Source organism: Protopterus annectens, chromosome 2.part1 (genome assembly GCF_019279795.1).
Source record: "Protopterus annectens isolate FY-2018-M chromosome 2.part1, PAN1.0, whole genome shotgun sequence".
NCBI classification, from domain to species: domain Eukaryota; kingdom Metazoa; phylum Chordata; order Ceratodontiformes; family Protopteridae; genus Protopterus; species Protopterus annectens.
Genome location: NC_056729.1, coordinates 271481939 through 271496984, shown reverse-complemented (window position 1 = coordinate 271496984; position 15046 = coordinate 271481939). Strand labels below are relative to the sequence as shown.

Genomic DNA, 15046 nt, shown 5'->3' with positions numbered 1-15046 from the left:
TATTTATCAAGTTTTGTAATATTTGTTAGATGTCTTTTAACAAAGGTTGTTCTGCTCTTCAGAAGAAGTGTACAATTTTTGCCATTTTTGTTTATTTAGCAGTAGACTCACCAGTCCCTCCCACCTTGCTATTTTTTCCCTAAAGGATACCTTCCATTATTGGCCATCTGAATCCCCTCCACCTTCAAAAAAAAAAAAAACACCCTCATCACAGCACAGTCAGACTCAGATTCTTGGGTTAGAAAATCAAGGTACGTCTTTGAGCAAGTGTTTACATACTTAGTTGAGAGATCTGTGTGGATAAGGTATCTTCCAAAAGGGCAGATAAGGTACCTTCCAAAAGGGCATTATATTCAAGTATGGACTTGATGAGGGAAGAGTATAGATGGGCCGTGTCTTCCTTTGATTTGAAGGTTACACCTTTAGTAATTAGCTGGGTTAGTTAAAGATTTCTTAACACTAGTGAGTACATGGTGGTCAAAGGAGAGTTTAGTCCATGAATACAGCTATGGGAGTATCCTGTTCTAGATTAACTGATGAAGTGTGAGGAAGTATATTACCTCTGAGTGCACTTCTGTCTTTTATCTTGATTTTCCTCCCATCATATCCCTACCCCTAAACGTGTGTTTGCTTGACTCCTTCATCCAGAATGTGCTGTTGGGTTTCCTGTAAATCGTGCAGGAATACTCGCGCGCGCGCGCGCGCGCGCACACACACACACACACACCCTCTTGAGTATTGGAGAGAGTTATTTTGTTTTACTGAAATGTATTCCCTCAGTGGTTTGCGGAAAACTGATGAACTTAGAGCTAGTATGCTATTAGAGATGTCATGGCATTGTGATGTATGCAACTAGAACATGCTTAAACTTCAGATCTTGGAAATTTCAGATGAAAGTAGCCAACTGTTGGACTTAACAATTATTTTCCCCTCACATGCCAAGCTGATAAAGTAAGAATGTGTTGGATAAAGCTGTGTGCTCAGGGCATTGTTTTTATGCATATTTTAGCTCTGATGTCATCCCTCTCACTGCTTTTAGGAATGTTGTCATAACTTGCACTTTCCTCTTTTTTCTTTTGTTTACTTGCATGCTGACTGAAAGTAAAATTAGGCTGAGTGAATGATTCTTTTAAGCAATATACATTTTTCATTATTTAATTGTTTACAGACGTTGGTTGGAAGGCATTGAGAAGCCCTGTATTGTTGCTTTTCACAAGTTCTGCTTGATGGGATCACCTGCACTAGCCCATTGCATTACAGTAGCTCAGGTCCTTGATCACTTGGATATCTTTTTTACTAAGACTGAGCTGACGTTTTTCCTCCTGAAAGCATTCTTAATAACCTAACCCTGGTCTTAAGAGTTATATGGTAGAAAAGTGTACAGCTTAGTTGGGAAGTGTCAGAGAAATGTTTCTAGTCATGTTTTTTCTGACATATTGTGATTTTTGTTTCCTTTTAATCTTTTGAGGGTTTATAGTACTAATTGAAAAATGGCTTTTCAAAATAGATTTTGCTTGACTTGCAGATTTTATAAGTCATGCAGAGCTGGAAAAGGAGTTGTTGGAGCTTAAGAAAAAGTTACAGAGAGAATCTGAAGAAAAACAGAGTTTGGAAGATAAACTAAGCAGTTTGTCTGAATGTCAGTTCTTGCCAGCAAAAGTGGAGGAACAAACAGTACAGGTATGCATTTTTCATTTGTGTTTTTCAGTAGGTACGTTTTTGTGCAGCTTTTCTTTGGTTGCATTTAATTCAGACTTTCGAAAGCTTATGCAGAGCATTTGAAGTTAAGGCTGTATATGATGCCAATCTTCATTTTTTTTCCTTCACTAGTGGGAACTGATTCAGCTGTTACTACAGCCCGTGAGCACCCAAAACCTCTCGAATTCAAGTCCTACCCAGAAAGCTCCTTTCCAAATTACCTCAGATTTCATTTGCTGCTTCTTGACAGATGCATCACCAATAGGTCTCAAGCCAAATGATCTTTTTCTTTTCTAATTTTAACTCGTGTTTCAAAAGATTTTTCCTCTTATTAATAATTTCTATTGGCTTCCTTTATAGCCTACCCGTTTTTCGATAGCTCTTTACCTTTCTCTGTTTCCCTTTAACACTTCAGTGTTTTTCTTGAGCTGCCATTGTTGGTATTATCTTTTCTGTACCTCCAGGTATTTTCTACTATCATAGTTGGTAGCCAGTATCTTGCCCCCCCCCCCCCCCCAAAAAAAAAAGTCTTACCATAATGTTCCATCTGTGTTGTTCATCTTCATTGATTCATTACTGATGGGTGTGGTTCCGTCCTTGGAATCGAGTCAGCCTTATACCAAGCCGGTGCCAGCCAAAACCTCTCGAGCTAAGCTTTATCCATAGTGCCCTTCTCCCAGTTACCTCGGATCGAGTTTGACCGTGACAAGAAAAGCAGAGGCTATATCTGAGCAAGTTCCCTAGAGTGACATTTGGACCCAGACAATCCCCCAGGAGCCTCTAGGAGGGGAAGGAGGGTGGGATGTAATGGATGAATGAAGATGAACAACACAGATGGAACGTTATGGTAAGACATAACTTCTTTATCTGATGATGATACTCTTCATTCATTCCTTACTGATCGGACAGAATCCCTAGCTACCTTATACGTCTTGGGTGGCTCTTATGGAAAAATATTCCTAAGCACCATCGAACCAAAGGAAGCTTTTCCCCTGGAGACCAGTTCCAATTTGTAATGAGGCATAAAGGTATGGGGAGTAGCCCATGTTGCAGCTGCACAGATATCGTATATGGATGCCCCTGAATGAAAAGCTATTGAAGTTGCTTTGATTCTGCCTGGTATAAGAGTTTTTGTGCGTTGATACACCAGAGGTATACAGTCTTTTAGCCATTTGGATAGTGTTATTTTAGAAATAGCTTTCCCCAATTTTGGACTGAAAAGGATACAAACAATTGGTCTAATTTGCGGATTTCCTTTGTTCTGTCAAAATAAAATCTAATTGCCTATGTACATCCAAGAGGTGAAGGCAATATTCTCCTTTGAGAACTTAGGGAAGAAAACTGGTAGATCAATGGACTGGTTTACTGTAAAATCTGAAACAACTTTGGGAAGAATGGAGGGATTTGTCCTAAGTGGTACTCTGTCCTTATGAAAAATTGTGTAAGGATGTTTAATACATAGGCCCTGGAACTCAGAAATACGTCTAGCTGAGGTAATGGCCATAGGAATAAGGACTTCCAGGATAAGAACTTGATATCACAGGTAGCAGCAGGTTCAAAAGGGGGTTGCATTAAAGCTTGAAGAACTAATGAGAGACTCCATGTCTCATGGGTTCCTTAATGGGTGGCCTAGTATGAGGTATTCTTGTTAGGAAAGTCTTGCAGAGACGATGGGAAGTTAGAGTCCTTGAAACCATTATGAAAATTGGTGATGGCAGCTAAGTGAACACTGATGGTTGATGCGGCAGCTCGCGCTTTGAAAAACATTGGCAAATAATCCAAAACTATATTAACTGGAGCTGAATAAGGATAAAGTTTTCTTTGCTCGGACCATATTAAGAATCTTTTCCATTTACTACGGTAAATTTTCCTGGTGGATTGTTTGTGAAGCCAGAATAATGTCACGGACCGGGGAAGAAAGAGTGATGTTCTTTGTGTTTCACTGTTGCAGTCATCACCTGTGGGTTATCCCTGCTTTGATTTCCGCCTGCCCGAAGACCAGAGTCTATGTTTTTGTGTGTCACCTGCCATCTCTTGTAGTTTGACATCATAGGTTCATAGGTTGGTATTAGGCTATCGTCCCTAGGGCCTATGCAAGCCTAGACATAATTCTCTGGCTGTTTCTTCCCACAATATTTAGTTCCCTGGACCCCTGTGTAGCAGGGCAACTGACATGATCCCTGGGGTGAATTTCCTATCCACCATCCAATCGTCAGGGTTCTTTTTGAAGAGAGCCAAAGAGGTTCTCTGCTTGACATATATGGGCAGTTTATTCCAGAGTCTGGGGGAGTCTCTAGGTCAGGAATAATATCCTTCTAGCATGTTTTGTTCATTGTGATGACAAGGTTTAGATCCCTGGAGTGTGTGGCTCTGATAAATAGGGATTTCTTTAAGTGTAACATGTCCAACAGTTCTGAGTTTCACATGGCCTTGCATGTTAAGCAGAGATAGCCTCTGAGTAGACGATATGCGATAGTATAGCTGGATTTTTTTTAGACTGTCAGCACAGGGCATCTGCTTTAGGCCTGTGATTTTTTAGTGAGGTATTTCTGCAGCCTTTCCAGTTGCTGCAGATGTCTTGAGAGGTACATACCAAAAGGGGCGTCAGTGCTATCAAGCAGGGCAGCCGACAACATTACACCAGTATTTCTTGCCATGGAGCCTGTAGCAGAAGCAGTTCACAAGATTTCAGCTGAAAATGTCTAAAACTAAGTACCCCATTAGGGGCCCTTTCTTCTTTCACTAACCAATGTCTCGCCTGTGGAAAGCAGATCCCACACCGAGACTATCATTCTTGCTGCGTCACTTATTTAGGACCAGACCGCAACATCCCTCGTTGCTGGTTTTGTGCCCTCTTTAACGCGAGAACCATTCACCATAGAGCTCTTATTGTAGACAGGTATTTTCGTGTTCCATCTTCACATTCTGGAATGGCATCTGTAAGCCAACTATCCGTGAACAGTGCGAAAAAATGCAGAGCTAAAGATAGAGACAGAGACCATACAACGTTAAGCCTTCTGACGACTCTGCCGCTAAGCAGGTCACCAGTTCTCCAGAATTCAGTGAGGCGCTTTTGCAGCCCCTGATGCCCAATTTGATATCTACACAGGCCTCTACCAAGACCTTTTTGGAGTCCGGTATGCTGCAGAAATCTTCTTCGTCTTCCGAGCCTTTGGCTGTCTCTGCCTCGGGTCTGGAGCCGCGACGCACGCACAGGCTTCCGAGAAGGCCTTTCGCACTACCGAATCTAGAAAAAAAACAAGTCTCATCCGACTACCATTTCTCTCAGTCCGACCGATGCTCTTGGGTCTAGAAGCCAGGCTACTCCTTGAAAATCTGCTTTTAGTCACCATCTTGCCCCTGCTCTCCCTCCCAGCACAAATGCTTGACATGCCAGAGGATCTCCTCTCCCTTACCAGGGGTAGTCAGGCCACAACTTCTAAAAGGAAAAGATGCCCTTTTCCAGAAATTGACAGAACAGGATTTTGAGGAATCTGACTATTCAGATTTTGTAGAGAAACGATAATCTGTAACTGCTTATGAGGATTCAGATGCAGAGGAATCCATCCCTTCTGCCTCCCCTCCAGAAGACCTTTCTTTGGGGAAACCCTTCCCACCCTTGGGGAACATTTCCAATGGGAATCTCAGGCTTTCTCCCAGTCTAAGAAAAGACTTGGAGAGTTTCTGGACCTGCCCCAGCACAGACCCCTGGCCATCCCCTCTATTTTAGAAGTGGTGGATGATGTTTTCCATGAATCCAGCTTAGCCCCTGACGCCCTCCCACCTGCTCCCAGTAAACCTGACCGGTATTATAGGGTACCGGATTCTCACAAATACCTGTGCAGAAATCCTGCTGCAGACCCAGAGGAGCTAAGACTAGTTCTGCCAAGAAACCTATTTCTTTTGACAAGTATTCCAGAGCTCTGGACAGATGGGGTAAAAAAGTATACACCTCTGCAACCTTAGCTATCAGAGCACTCAACTATTAGTTCGATATGTTAAAATATCAACAACACACCTTGGAACTATTAAAACAAAAGATTTCAACCTTTTCTGGCTGTGCCAAGTCAAATGAGTTAGCAGATTTGCTGCCCTGTACTTGTCAAGAGGCCAAACACTCATTACACTGTGGATATGATGCTCTAGAAGCCTCTAGCAGAGCAGCAGTGGCAGGATTTGTCATTAGGCATGCATGGTTGAAGGAACAACCTCTCCCTAATCATGTGAAGTCTAAACTAATTGATGCACCCCTGGATAAGGACCACTTGTTTTGGAGTAAAAACAGAAGAGGTGCTTAAAAAGATGGAAGACAAAGCAACATTTATATGCAAACAGTAAAAGATTTCTTTCAGGTTCAACCTCCCAGGTTCAGTAGGAACTTTCTCTCTAAGCACTGGTCCTTCCCTGCACCTAGCAGACCGGCCAGTGTAAGCCCCACAGGGACAGACCATCCAGGCCTCTAACCCAGTGCCAGCAGAGAAGCAAACAGTGGACCACGTCTGCCCCAAGGGCAGGGAGTTCTAAGCCACCCTTCTATGGCAAAGACTCCCCCCTCTGCCCTCCCTTCACTCTCCAAAAGCTAGGAGGTAGGCTCTCCCTCTGCAAAGAAAATTGGCTTTCTGTAACAAAGGACTAATGGGTCTTAAAGATAATTTTTCAGGGATACAAATTCTCTTTCGGTGAACTCTCCTTTCCAAGACTGTACCCAGACTTGCCTCCAAATCAGTGGGCAGAGGCATTGAAATGGGTCCAAACTCTCATATCCCAGGGGGCAGTAGAACTTGTCGTCTCAGATCAGCAGGCAAAGGCTTTTATACCAGACTATTCCTTGTTCCCAGAAAAGAGGGCAGTTGGTGCTCCATCCTGGATCTATCCATACTGAACACCTCCCTGGTGGTCCCCAGATTCAAAATGCTAACTTTGCAGCAGCTGCAGCCTATGCTGACAAATGCCTGGCTAGTGACCCTAGACCTAAAAGGTGCCTCCCTCCACATCACCATAAAGGGAATCTTGCAGAAATTCCTGCGCTTCAGAGCAGGCTCACAACACTTTCAGTTCTCTGCACTACCCCAGAGTATTCACCAAATGCTTAGCCCTGGAGATAGCACTTTGCAGACAGAGATATATACAGATTTACCTTTATCTGGATGACTGCCTCATTCAGGCAGAGTGCAAAGAAAAGCTGCTCCAGGACCTTGTCTTTGTCAAAACTCTCCTAACTTCCCTAGGGTTCACCATCAATGAGAAGAAATCAAAACAAACATACTTCAGAAAGATCATTTTCTTGGAAGCACTGCCTGAAACAGCATCCCAAATGGCCTTCCTGTCCCCAGAAAAGCAGAGCTTCCTGCCTCTCTACTTTACCCAGCTGGCTCCCAGAAGTCACCTTACTGCGGGGAAGTTCCTGCAAGCCCTTGGGTGCATGGCATCATGCATCCTAATTCCTCTGACCAGGCTTCACATGAGAAAACTTCAGTGGTATCCAAAAAACCTTTGGTGTCAGCACTCTAAGCCTCTAGAAACCACTTGCCATCTGATTCCCTCTATAAGGGCCGAGTGTCTCTGGTGGGCAGGGCCCTGTGTCAAGAACAAGGGTTTTCCCTTCATTCCCCGCCCTACCAGCCAGACCATCACCACTGATGCCTCAGACATTGCTTGGGGTGTTCACCTAGCAGGCAGGTGCACCCAAGGTCTATGGGATGCCCAGCACCTTCCCTTACATATCAATCAGAAAGAAATGATGGCAGCATAAAAGACTCTGACATCCTCCAAACCCCATCTCAGGCCAGGGGTTCTCCTTATCAAAACAGACAACACCAGAATAATGTGGTATGTCTGCAAACAGGGAAGGGACCCAATCTTACCCTCTGTGCAGGCTAGCCATGAACCTCTGGCTGACAACCACCTCCATGGGTCTACACCTAATTGCCCAATACCTGCCAGGGGTCAGCAGCACCCTGGCAGACCACTTAAGCAGAAACTTACTGGACCTGCACGAATGACAGCTCCACAGAAAAATCTTTCTGCAAATCACTCAGGAGTGTGGGACTCAGGTGGATCTCTTTGCTTCCCACCTCAACCACCAGCTGAAAAAATTCTGTACCAGGGAGTATCACCACCTAGCATGGAAGGGGGATGCCTTGACCTTCCCCTGGAACTCCCTCTTTGTGTACGCTTTCCCTCCTCTGCCTCTTATTCCCAAGGTACTGATCAAAATAAGGGAGGAGAGACCAAAGCCCATCCTCATTACTCCAGACTGGCCTAGACAGCATTGGTACCACTTACTGCGCAGCCTGACTTTACAGCCCCCCAGGCAGCTTCCCCTGATCTCAGACCTCTTGACCCAGGTGGATGGGGAAATGTTGCACCCAGACTTGCAGTCTCTCAGTCTTACAGCATGGCTAATACTTTAAAAGCAAACAAGGGGTCCCTGTTAAGCAAACAGGTCCTAGACATTATCACAGAGGCCAGAAAAATCTCATGCAGGGAAATAGAACAGATTCTGCTCCTGGAGCCAGTCCAAAAGGGCCAGTAAGTGACATCCTTCCATCCCTCTTGTCTTGGACTACCTAGCCAAGTTACTCAATAGTGGCATCTCCTTCTTTCCTATTAAAATCCATGCGTCGGCCATTTCAGTTCATTTCGACTCAGACCTACTTCTCTTCTCACATCTTTGATTAAGCAAGTCCTCAGAGGGGCTTCTAATATCAGACCTCCCAGAAGGCCTCCCACGCCAGCCTGGGACCAGAATTATGTTTTGGAAAAACTAACCTTGCCTCTGTTTGAACCTGCTGCTTCAGCAGAATCGAAATACCCGTCCTGGAAGACTGCTTTCCTACTAGCTATTGCATCAGCCAGAAGGGTTTCAGAACTTAAGACACTCATGGCTGTTGAGCCCTTCATCATTTTCCATGCAGATAGGGTCTCGCTGACGACTAACCCCTCCTTTATACCCACGGTGGTAACTAATGTAACCCTCAACCAGGCCATACATTGTACCCACCTTCTTTCCCAACCTTAAAACAAAGGGGAAAGAATTCTGCACTCACTAGATGTGCACAGACAACTCATACTACCTGGACCCCACTAAGCCCTTCAGAAATACAGACCAGCTTCTTGTCAACTTTGCCGCAGGAGCAGAGAGCAAGCCCATTTCCAAATGGATATCACACTGTATCCATTTCAGCTACAGACTACATGGGGAATCCCCCCCCCCCCCCCACAAGTATGTTCGTACCCATCCCACTAAGGCAGTCTCCACTTCCACAGCCTTCCTGAGAGGAGTCCCCACCAGGGACATCTTGGAAGCTGCCACCTGGACCTCTGCCATACCTTTACAAAGCATTACCACCTACCTCTTTTTTCTAAGTCTAGTGCAGGGGTTTGCCTCTGCAGTTCTGCAGGGCTTGCTTTCCCATGCCTAGGGCTCTAACTTATCCTTCTACCCCTCTCCTCAGCTTTGGGAATCCTCCCACAGGTGATGACTGCAACAATGAAACACTAAGAACATAGTAAAGTTACGTACACTTACCATAAATGTAGATTTTCGAGTGTATTCACTGGTGCAGTCCTGGTTTCCATCCCTCCATCCCCCTTATATCCTGTTTACATAGGGGGACATAAGCTTCACAGGGTAGCTTTTAGCCACCATGACCACTTTACCTTATTTCCTTGTGCTTCTGATGGGTTAGGGCAAGAAAGACTGATGTAATGAGGTCGGATGCCTTGCTTTATAGCACTGACATCCTGACGTCCGACTACAGGCGACGGCAGTCGACGCAGAAAAGCATTGACGCTGGTATTCGGGCCGGCCAAGGGCTGCCACAGCAGATAACCCACAGGTGATGTCTGCATCAGTGAATACACTCGAAGATGGATGGCGAAAGCCAAGTAACCTTTTTGGCTAGGCTTATATAGGTCGTAGGGCCAATAGCCTGGTAACTGCCTATGAACATCTACATTTATGTAAGTGTACACAACTGTACTTTCTGCCTGGCAGTTACTGGAAGTGTGGAGAAACCAAGCCGTCAGTTTGAGACTGGCTATGTTTGGGTGAATTAACCCTTGGGGGTGAGAGATCAGATCTGGAGTTGGATCCAGAATCCATGGCTTGTCTAGCAGGTGAAGGCAAAGAAAGGGGCACCATACTTGATGGGGTCAATAGGGTGCAATGAAGATCACTTTGCTTCTCAACTGGAGAGTTTTCTTTAGAAATTTTTGGGATTGGGGGAGAGGGGGTTAAGAGTATAGAAGTCCCGTGAGCCAGTCGTGAACCTGAGCATCCCTCTTGGACTCCCTCTGTGGGGGGATCAGGGCAAAATAGTTGCACGTGTGGTTTGTTGGGGAGGCAAAAAGATTGCAGCAAGGCAGGCCCCTGCAGCTGAAGATCTTTGCCATTATGGTTTGATTGAGGAGCCACTCGTGAGGCAGAAGGATACATCTGCTCAGTTTGTTCGCAATCACATTGGAATCCCCATGAATGTGCTTGCGATCAGAAAGCGGTTGGAAGCTATCACCCGTTGCCACACTCTCATGGCCTCTTGGCACAACGGGTAGGACTTGGTTCCCCCTTGTTTGTTGATATACCAGACAGCTGCCATGTTGTCTGAGTGGCAATTGTTCCAGACGGAAGGACAGAATGAAACGGCTGCAACATTAGAAGCACTGCCGTCAGTTCTAGTACATTTATATGCAGATTGGCCTCTATGGGCAACCATGTGCCTTGGACTGTCATTCCCTGAAAAGGCCCCCCCCCCATCAGGGAAGCGTCCATGGTCACAGTGGCCTTGAGCTGAGGAGGGGAAAAAGGTAGACTCCAAAGATTTGTATCTGGCTTCATCCACCACAAGAGGTCTATTTTCCACTGTTCTGTTACCTGTATTTGATAAGATAATGTATGATGTTTCGGGTAATACTGAGACGAAAGACGTCACTGAAGGATTCTCGTGTGTAACCTCGCAAGTGGGACAATGGTGATTGCCACAGCTGTTGAACCTAGAAGTTGAAGGACCTCTTGAGCCAAGGCCATGTCCTGACATGAGTATCACACTGAGTTGAGCCCATAGACTTTGTAATCTGTGATCTGGAAGAGATGCGTGGCTTGATTGGGTATTGAAAACCACTCTTATGAAATCTAAGCTCTGAGTAGGGGTCTGATTGCTTTTCTCCCAGTTTATAGAGATTCCCAAAAGTTTTGTCAATGTTGGGGTGTTGTGCAGGGGTTTTTCCAGGAGACGCTTTGTGGGGGTGGTGAGGAGCCAATTGTCTAAATATGGAAACACTTGGAATCCTTGTAGTCTCAAGTGAGCTGTAACCACTGCCATACATTTTGTGAGCACTCTGGGGGTTGTAGAGAGTCCGAAGGGCAGAACCCGGAATTGGTAATGATTAGCTCCTAGCTAGAAGCGAAGTTACTTTCTGGAGCTCTTGTCCATTTTTATGTGGTAATATGTATCCTGACGGTCCATAGAGCACATCCAATCGTCCTTTTCCAAGAATGGAAGAATGGACTTAACCATGACCATCTGAAATTTTGTTTGGGTGATAACCTTGTTCAGAACACTGAGGTCCAAAATTGGCCTCCAGTGCCCTGTCTTTTTTTCGCACTAAAAAGAATCTTGAGTAGACTAAGGATCCTATTTGGTCTGGTGGGGCTGTTTAGATGACTCTTTTTTTTTTTTTTTTTTTTTTTTTTTTTTTACACAGCTTTTTTTATCTCTATGGCTGCTGATTCCCTTTGACTGGGTGGAACGTTGGGAATATGTTGTTGTGGATTTGAAAAGGAGTTCAAGTGGGATTTTGTAGCTTCTGGTGATCATCCTCTGCACCCAAGAATCTGTGGATATGCAATGCCAGGCCGTTTGGTGCAGGGAGAAATGTCCCCTGACTGCTTCCAGAGGAAAGCAACCTGGCCGCTTGTCAGGAGTGCTGATAGGGCTGTCCGGAAAAGGAATCTCTGGACACCTGATTATGCGGGGCCCCCTCTGTAGAGGCATTTGTTATTGGAGTTGCCCCCTCTGCCTCTGGGGGAGAACTCACCACGTGTGTCATGAAAAGGATCCTGAGACTTTTTGTGCCACATTTTTCTATTCTGCTTGTTCTTTGAATAAGGATGCTGGAGGATGGAGAAACATGCACCTATGGCAGACCGGGTTTTTCTGTCCTTCTCACACCTCGCTAATGTGTCATTCACTTTAGCGCCGAATAGTTAAGATGCCTCCACAGGAGCATTAAGGAAGGACTACTTAGAGATCCGTGAAATCACACAGGCACATCCAAGCTTGGCGTCTCATGACTTTGCCTGAACCTGCAGCTCTGGCCACCCCTTCAGTTGCATGGGATATTAACCGCATGGACGAGTTAGATACAGATTCCAGGGTCACTAGCTGTGAGGCAACTTTGTCGCATACCTTGCAGACACTTGGTTTGCTAAGGTTCCAGATAGTTTAGAAACTACATCTCTTTGTAGCCTAGTAAAATGTGCCAGATAGTTCAAAGACCTAATAGCAAAGGTCGATGATGCAAACACTTGCTTCCCTAATCAATCCACCACCCGGGACTCCCTTTTAGGTGGATGGACTGTCTGAGTCTCCCCTGCGAGCTCTTTTCTCGTGGCAGCCGCCACCGGCATAGCGTCCACTGGAAGGCCCTTAGAACAGTGTGGGTTCTCATTTGAGGTGATAAAAGTTTATCTGGTCTCTTCCGGATAGTTTCGACAGTGTCAGGATTCTTCCAAGCCCTCTGCACCACGAGTTGTATCCGCTCGTCTGCAGGTGGGGTCACCCAAGAGGTAGAAGGTCGAGCACGAAAAGCCTGCAGAAATACAGATTTCTCTGAGGAAGGGTTGGAGGGCTTCCAATCACCCTTCTGTTTTTAGATTTCAAGGACGTCTCCAAAGGAGACATCTTCAGGGGACTACTGTGGGGACCCTTCCCCTTCATCGTAGTCCGTATCCTCAGCGGGACTCTCCTGGGGAGTCGTGCTTTTCTTGCACAATTTCTTCCAAGGTCCTTCTTCAGGAAGTGTTTCTTTAGAGGACTCAGAAGAAGGGGAACCCTGCAATAGGGTCTCCTGAGGCTCTTGTGCTCGATGTCCCTTAACGGTGGCTTGTGTCAATTGCGACCGAGAGGGAAGTGTCAATGGGTAGTCCATCGATGGTTTGCCAGCAGTGGCAAGTCCCCTTTTCATTGCCTGGAACGCAGGCTCACCTGAAGAGGGATGGGGAGCCTGGAACCGAGAACGACAACCTCAGAACCGGGGGGGGGGGGTCACACCCCGCTCCCACAAACCAGTCCTCAGGGATGGAGTCTCAAGAGTAGCCCCTGGAACCAAGGACAGAGCTGTAGAAAAAAATCGGAGCCCCTCCTGGAAGCAGAGAAGTCACAGTCCAACCGCGATCTTTAGAAGGCCTCTGTTCTCACTGAACCGAAGGCCAAAGGGACGACTCTGAAACCATGGTGAGGTCCACCAGTGGAACCGTAGTAATCGGTACCGGAACAGACGTCTGTTCCAGGGTCTTCGATGCCTGCTCTGAGATCAAAGGAGGGGAGAGTAAGCTGGAGTCCTTGGAGAAGTACCTCTAACTCTTAATGGGAGGGGGGTTTTGGATGGTGTAATAATCCCTCTAGCTGTAAGCAGCTGATCAACAAGACGCAGCACATCAAGTTCCGAAAGGCTTCTGGTTGATCTAGTGGATATTCCCAAGAGGGAGTCAGGTCGCTCTAGAAAATTGCTGAACTGCTGCTACAGAAAAGGATCCACCTTTAGAGAATATTGGGTCAGAGACTCCAACAGCACTGAAGTCTCAGTAGAGGCTTGAGTAAGAGGAGTCAGTTTTTCTGGGCTAGAAAAGGTTGTAGACAGTGCCGTGGTCTGTGTCCAGAAGTTAAATCAGTGGACGGCACCAAGGGAGACAAAATTTGGAGTTGCATTGTTGGTGTCTTAGTGCTCTGTGCTGAAATGATAATCGGTGCTGATGGCACAACTTTAGTAGGCTGCACCGTAGAAGGTGTGGTAGAGGTTATTTTCAGTGCAGTAGTGATGTTTGTGTTTAGACTTGGGTTCCTCTGATTTTTCACTGGATGAATGTGAAACCAAGTGCGATCTCTTTTTATGGGATTTGCTTGGAGGGGTTGAACCCTCTGGCACAGACATAGCCTCTGAAAAGGGCATTTTAAGAAGGCCTTTCAAAATAAGTTTCTCTTATTAAGGGTTCTAGAGCTTGAACCCTCAACAAATATCACAGGGAGGCTGAACAGTTAAATGAGGTACATTCAAACAATACAAGCAAGATGTGTGAGAATCAGAATTCTGCATCTTACGGCCACACTGGTCGCATTGTTTGAAACCAGATGCTCCCATTTTTTCTGACATAGCTACAGAGAAGTACAATGATCCTTCCTTTTTTTTTTTTTTTTTTTATAAGGACAAGGAAAGGACAAAGGAAGAGGAGGGAATACCAACAATGGTATTAGAGAAATTTATAACAAGGGGAAGGGAGAGGGGGGATACCAACAATGGTATGTGAAGAAATACCTCAAAATGGTAACAAAAGAGCAGTAAGAGAAGTAAAAATGGGTTTCCAAGAAAAAGGGTAAACTATTGACTAAATAGAAAGGTGAAAAGTATTCTCAGAAATACTTCAGAAAATTTAATTTCCTAGGCTTAGTTGAGAGCTGCAGAGTTACAAGCTCTATTTGAATTGAAAGAACTAAATAGTATAGAAATACGTCCAGCTGATAAAGGAGGTGGTATTGTTATCGACAAGGACAAATATATAGAATCTGTGTTAAGTCATCTCAGTAACGTTGATACGTATGCCATTTTACCAATGCATATACTCAGTAGTGTCATAGAAAAAGTACAGTTTTTGATCTTTGATTTATTAATAACAGGCATGATATCTGAGCAGCTGTTTGAGTATTTCAAGGTAGAACATCCAACAGTCCCTTTGATATATGGTCTACCCAAAATACATACGAATCCCTTAACTCCACCTATGCGCCCTATAGTTTCAGGCCGAGGTTGGGTAACTGAGCCACTTTCTATTTTCGTAGAAAAGACTTTGCATGCTGCCTTGGCTAATTGTAGAACTGTTTTAAAGGATACCAAGAGTTTTTTAAATGAGCTATCTAAACAAAATGAAATTATCTTAGGACAATGTTTATTAGTAACTCTGGATATTGAATCATTGCTCACTGTTGTACCCAATGAATGGGGAATTGAAAATGTCCGAATTACTGTGTGAGAGAAACACCCCTGATACTAAGGTGACACCTATTTGTACACTTTTGGAAATCATCCTAGAAAACATTGTGTTTATTTTTAATGAAAAAAAGTTTAAATTTGC

General features: G+C 45.0%; 1 protein-coding gene across 1 annotated transcript in view; it reads left to right on the top strand.

Moving 5' to 3' along the window:
- Positions 1-15046, top strand: part of CENPE (centromere protein E) — a 3008010-nt gene that overhangs the window by 1141588 nt on the left and 1851376 nt on the right. Inside the window, exon 23 of the mRNA XM_044063442.1 lies at positions 1526-1680. Coding sequence (XP_043919377.1) covers positions 1526-1680 — 155 coding nt within the window. The remainder of the gene's footprint in view (positions 1-1525; positions 1681-15046) is intronic.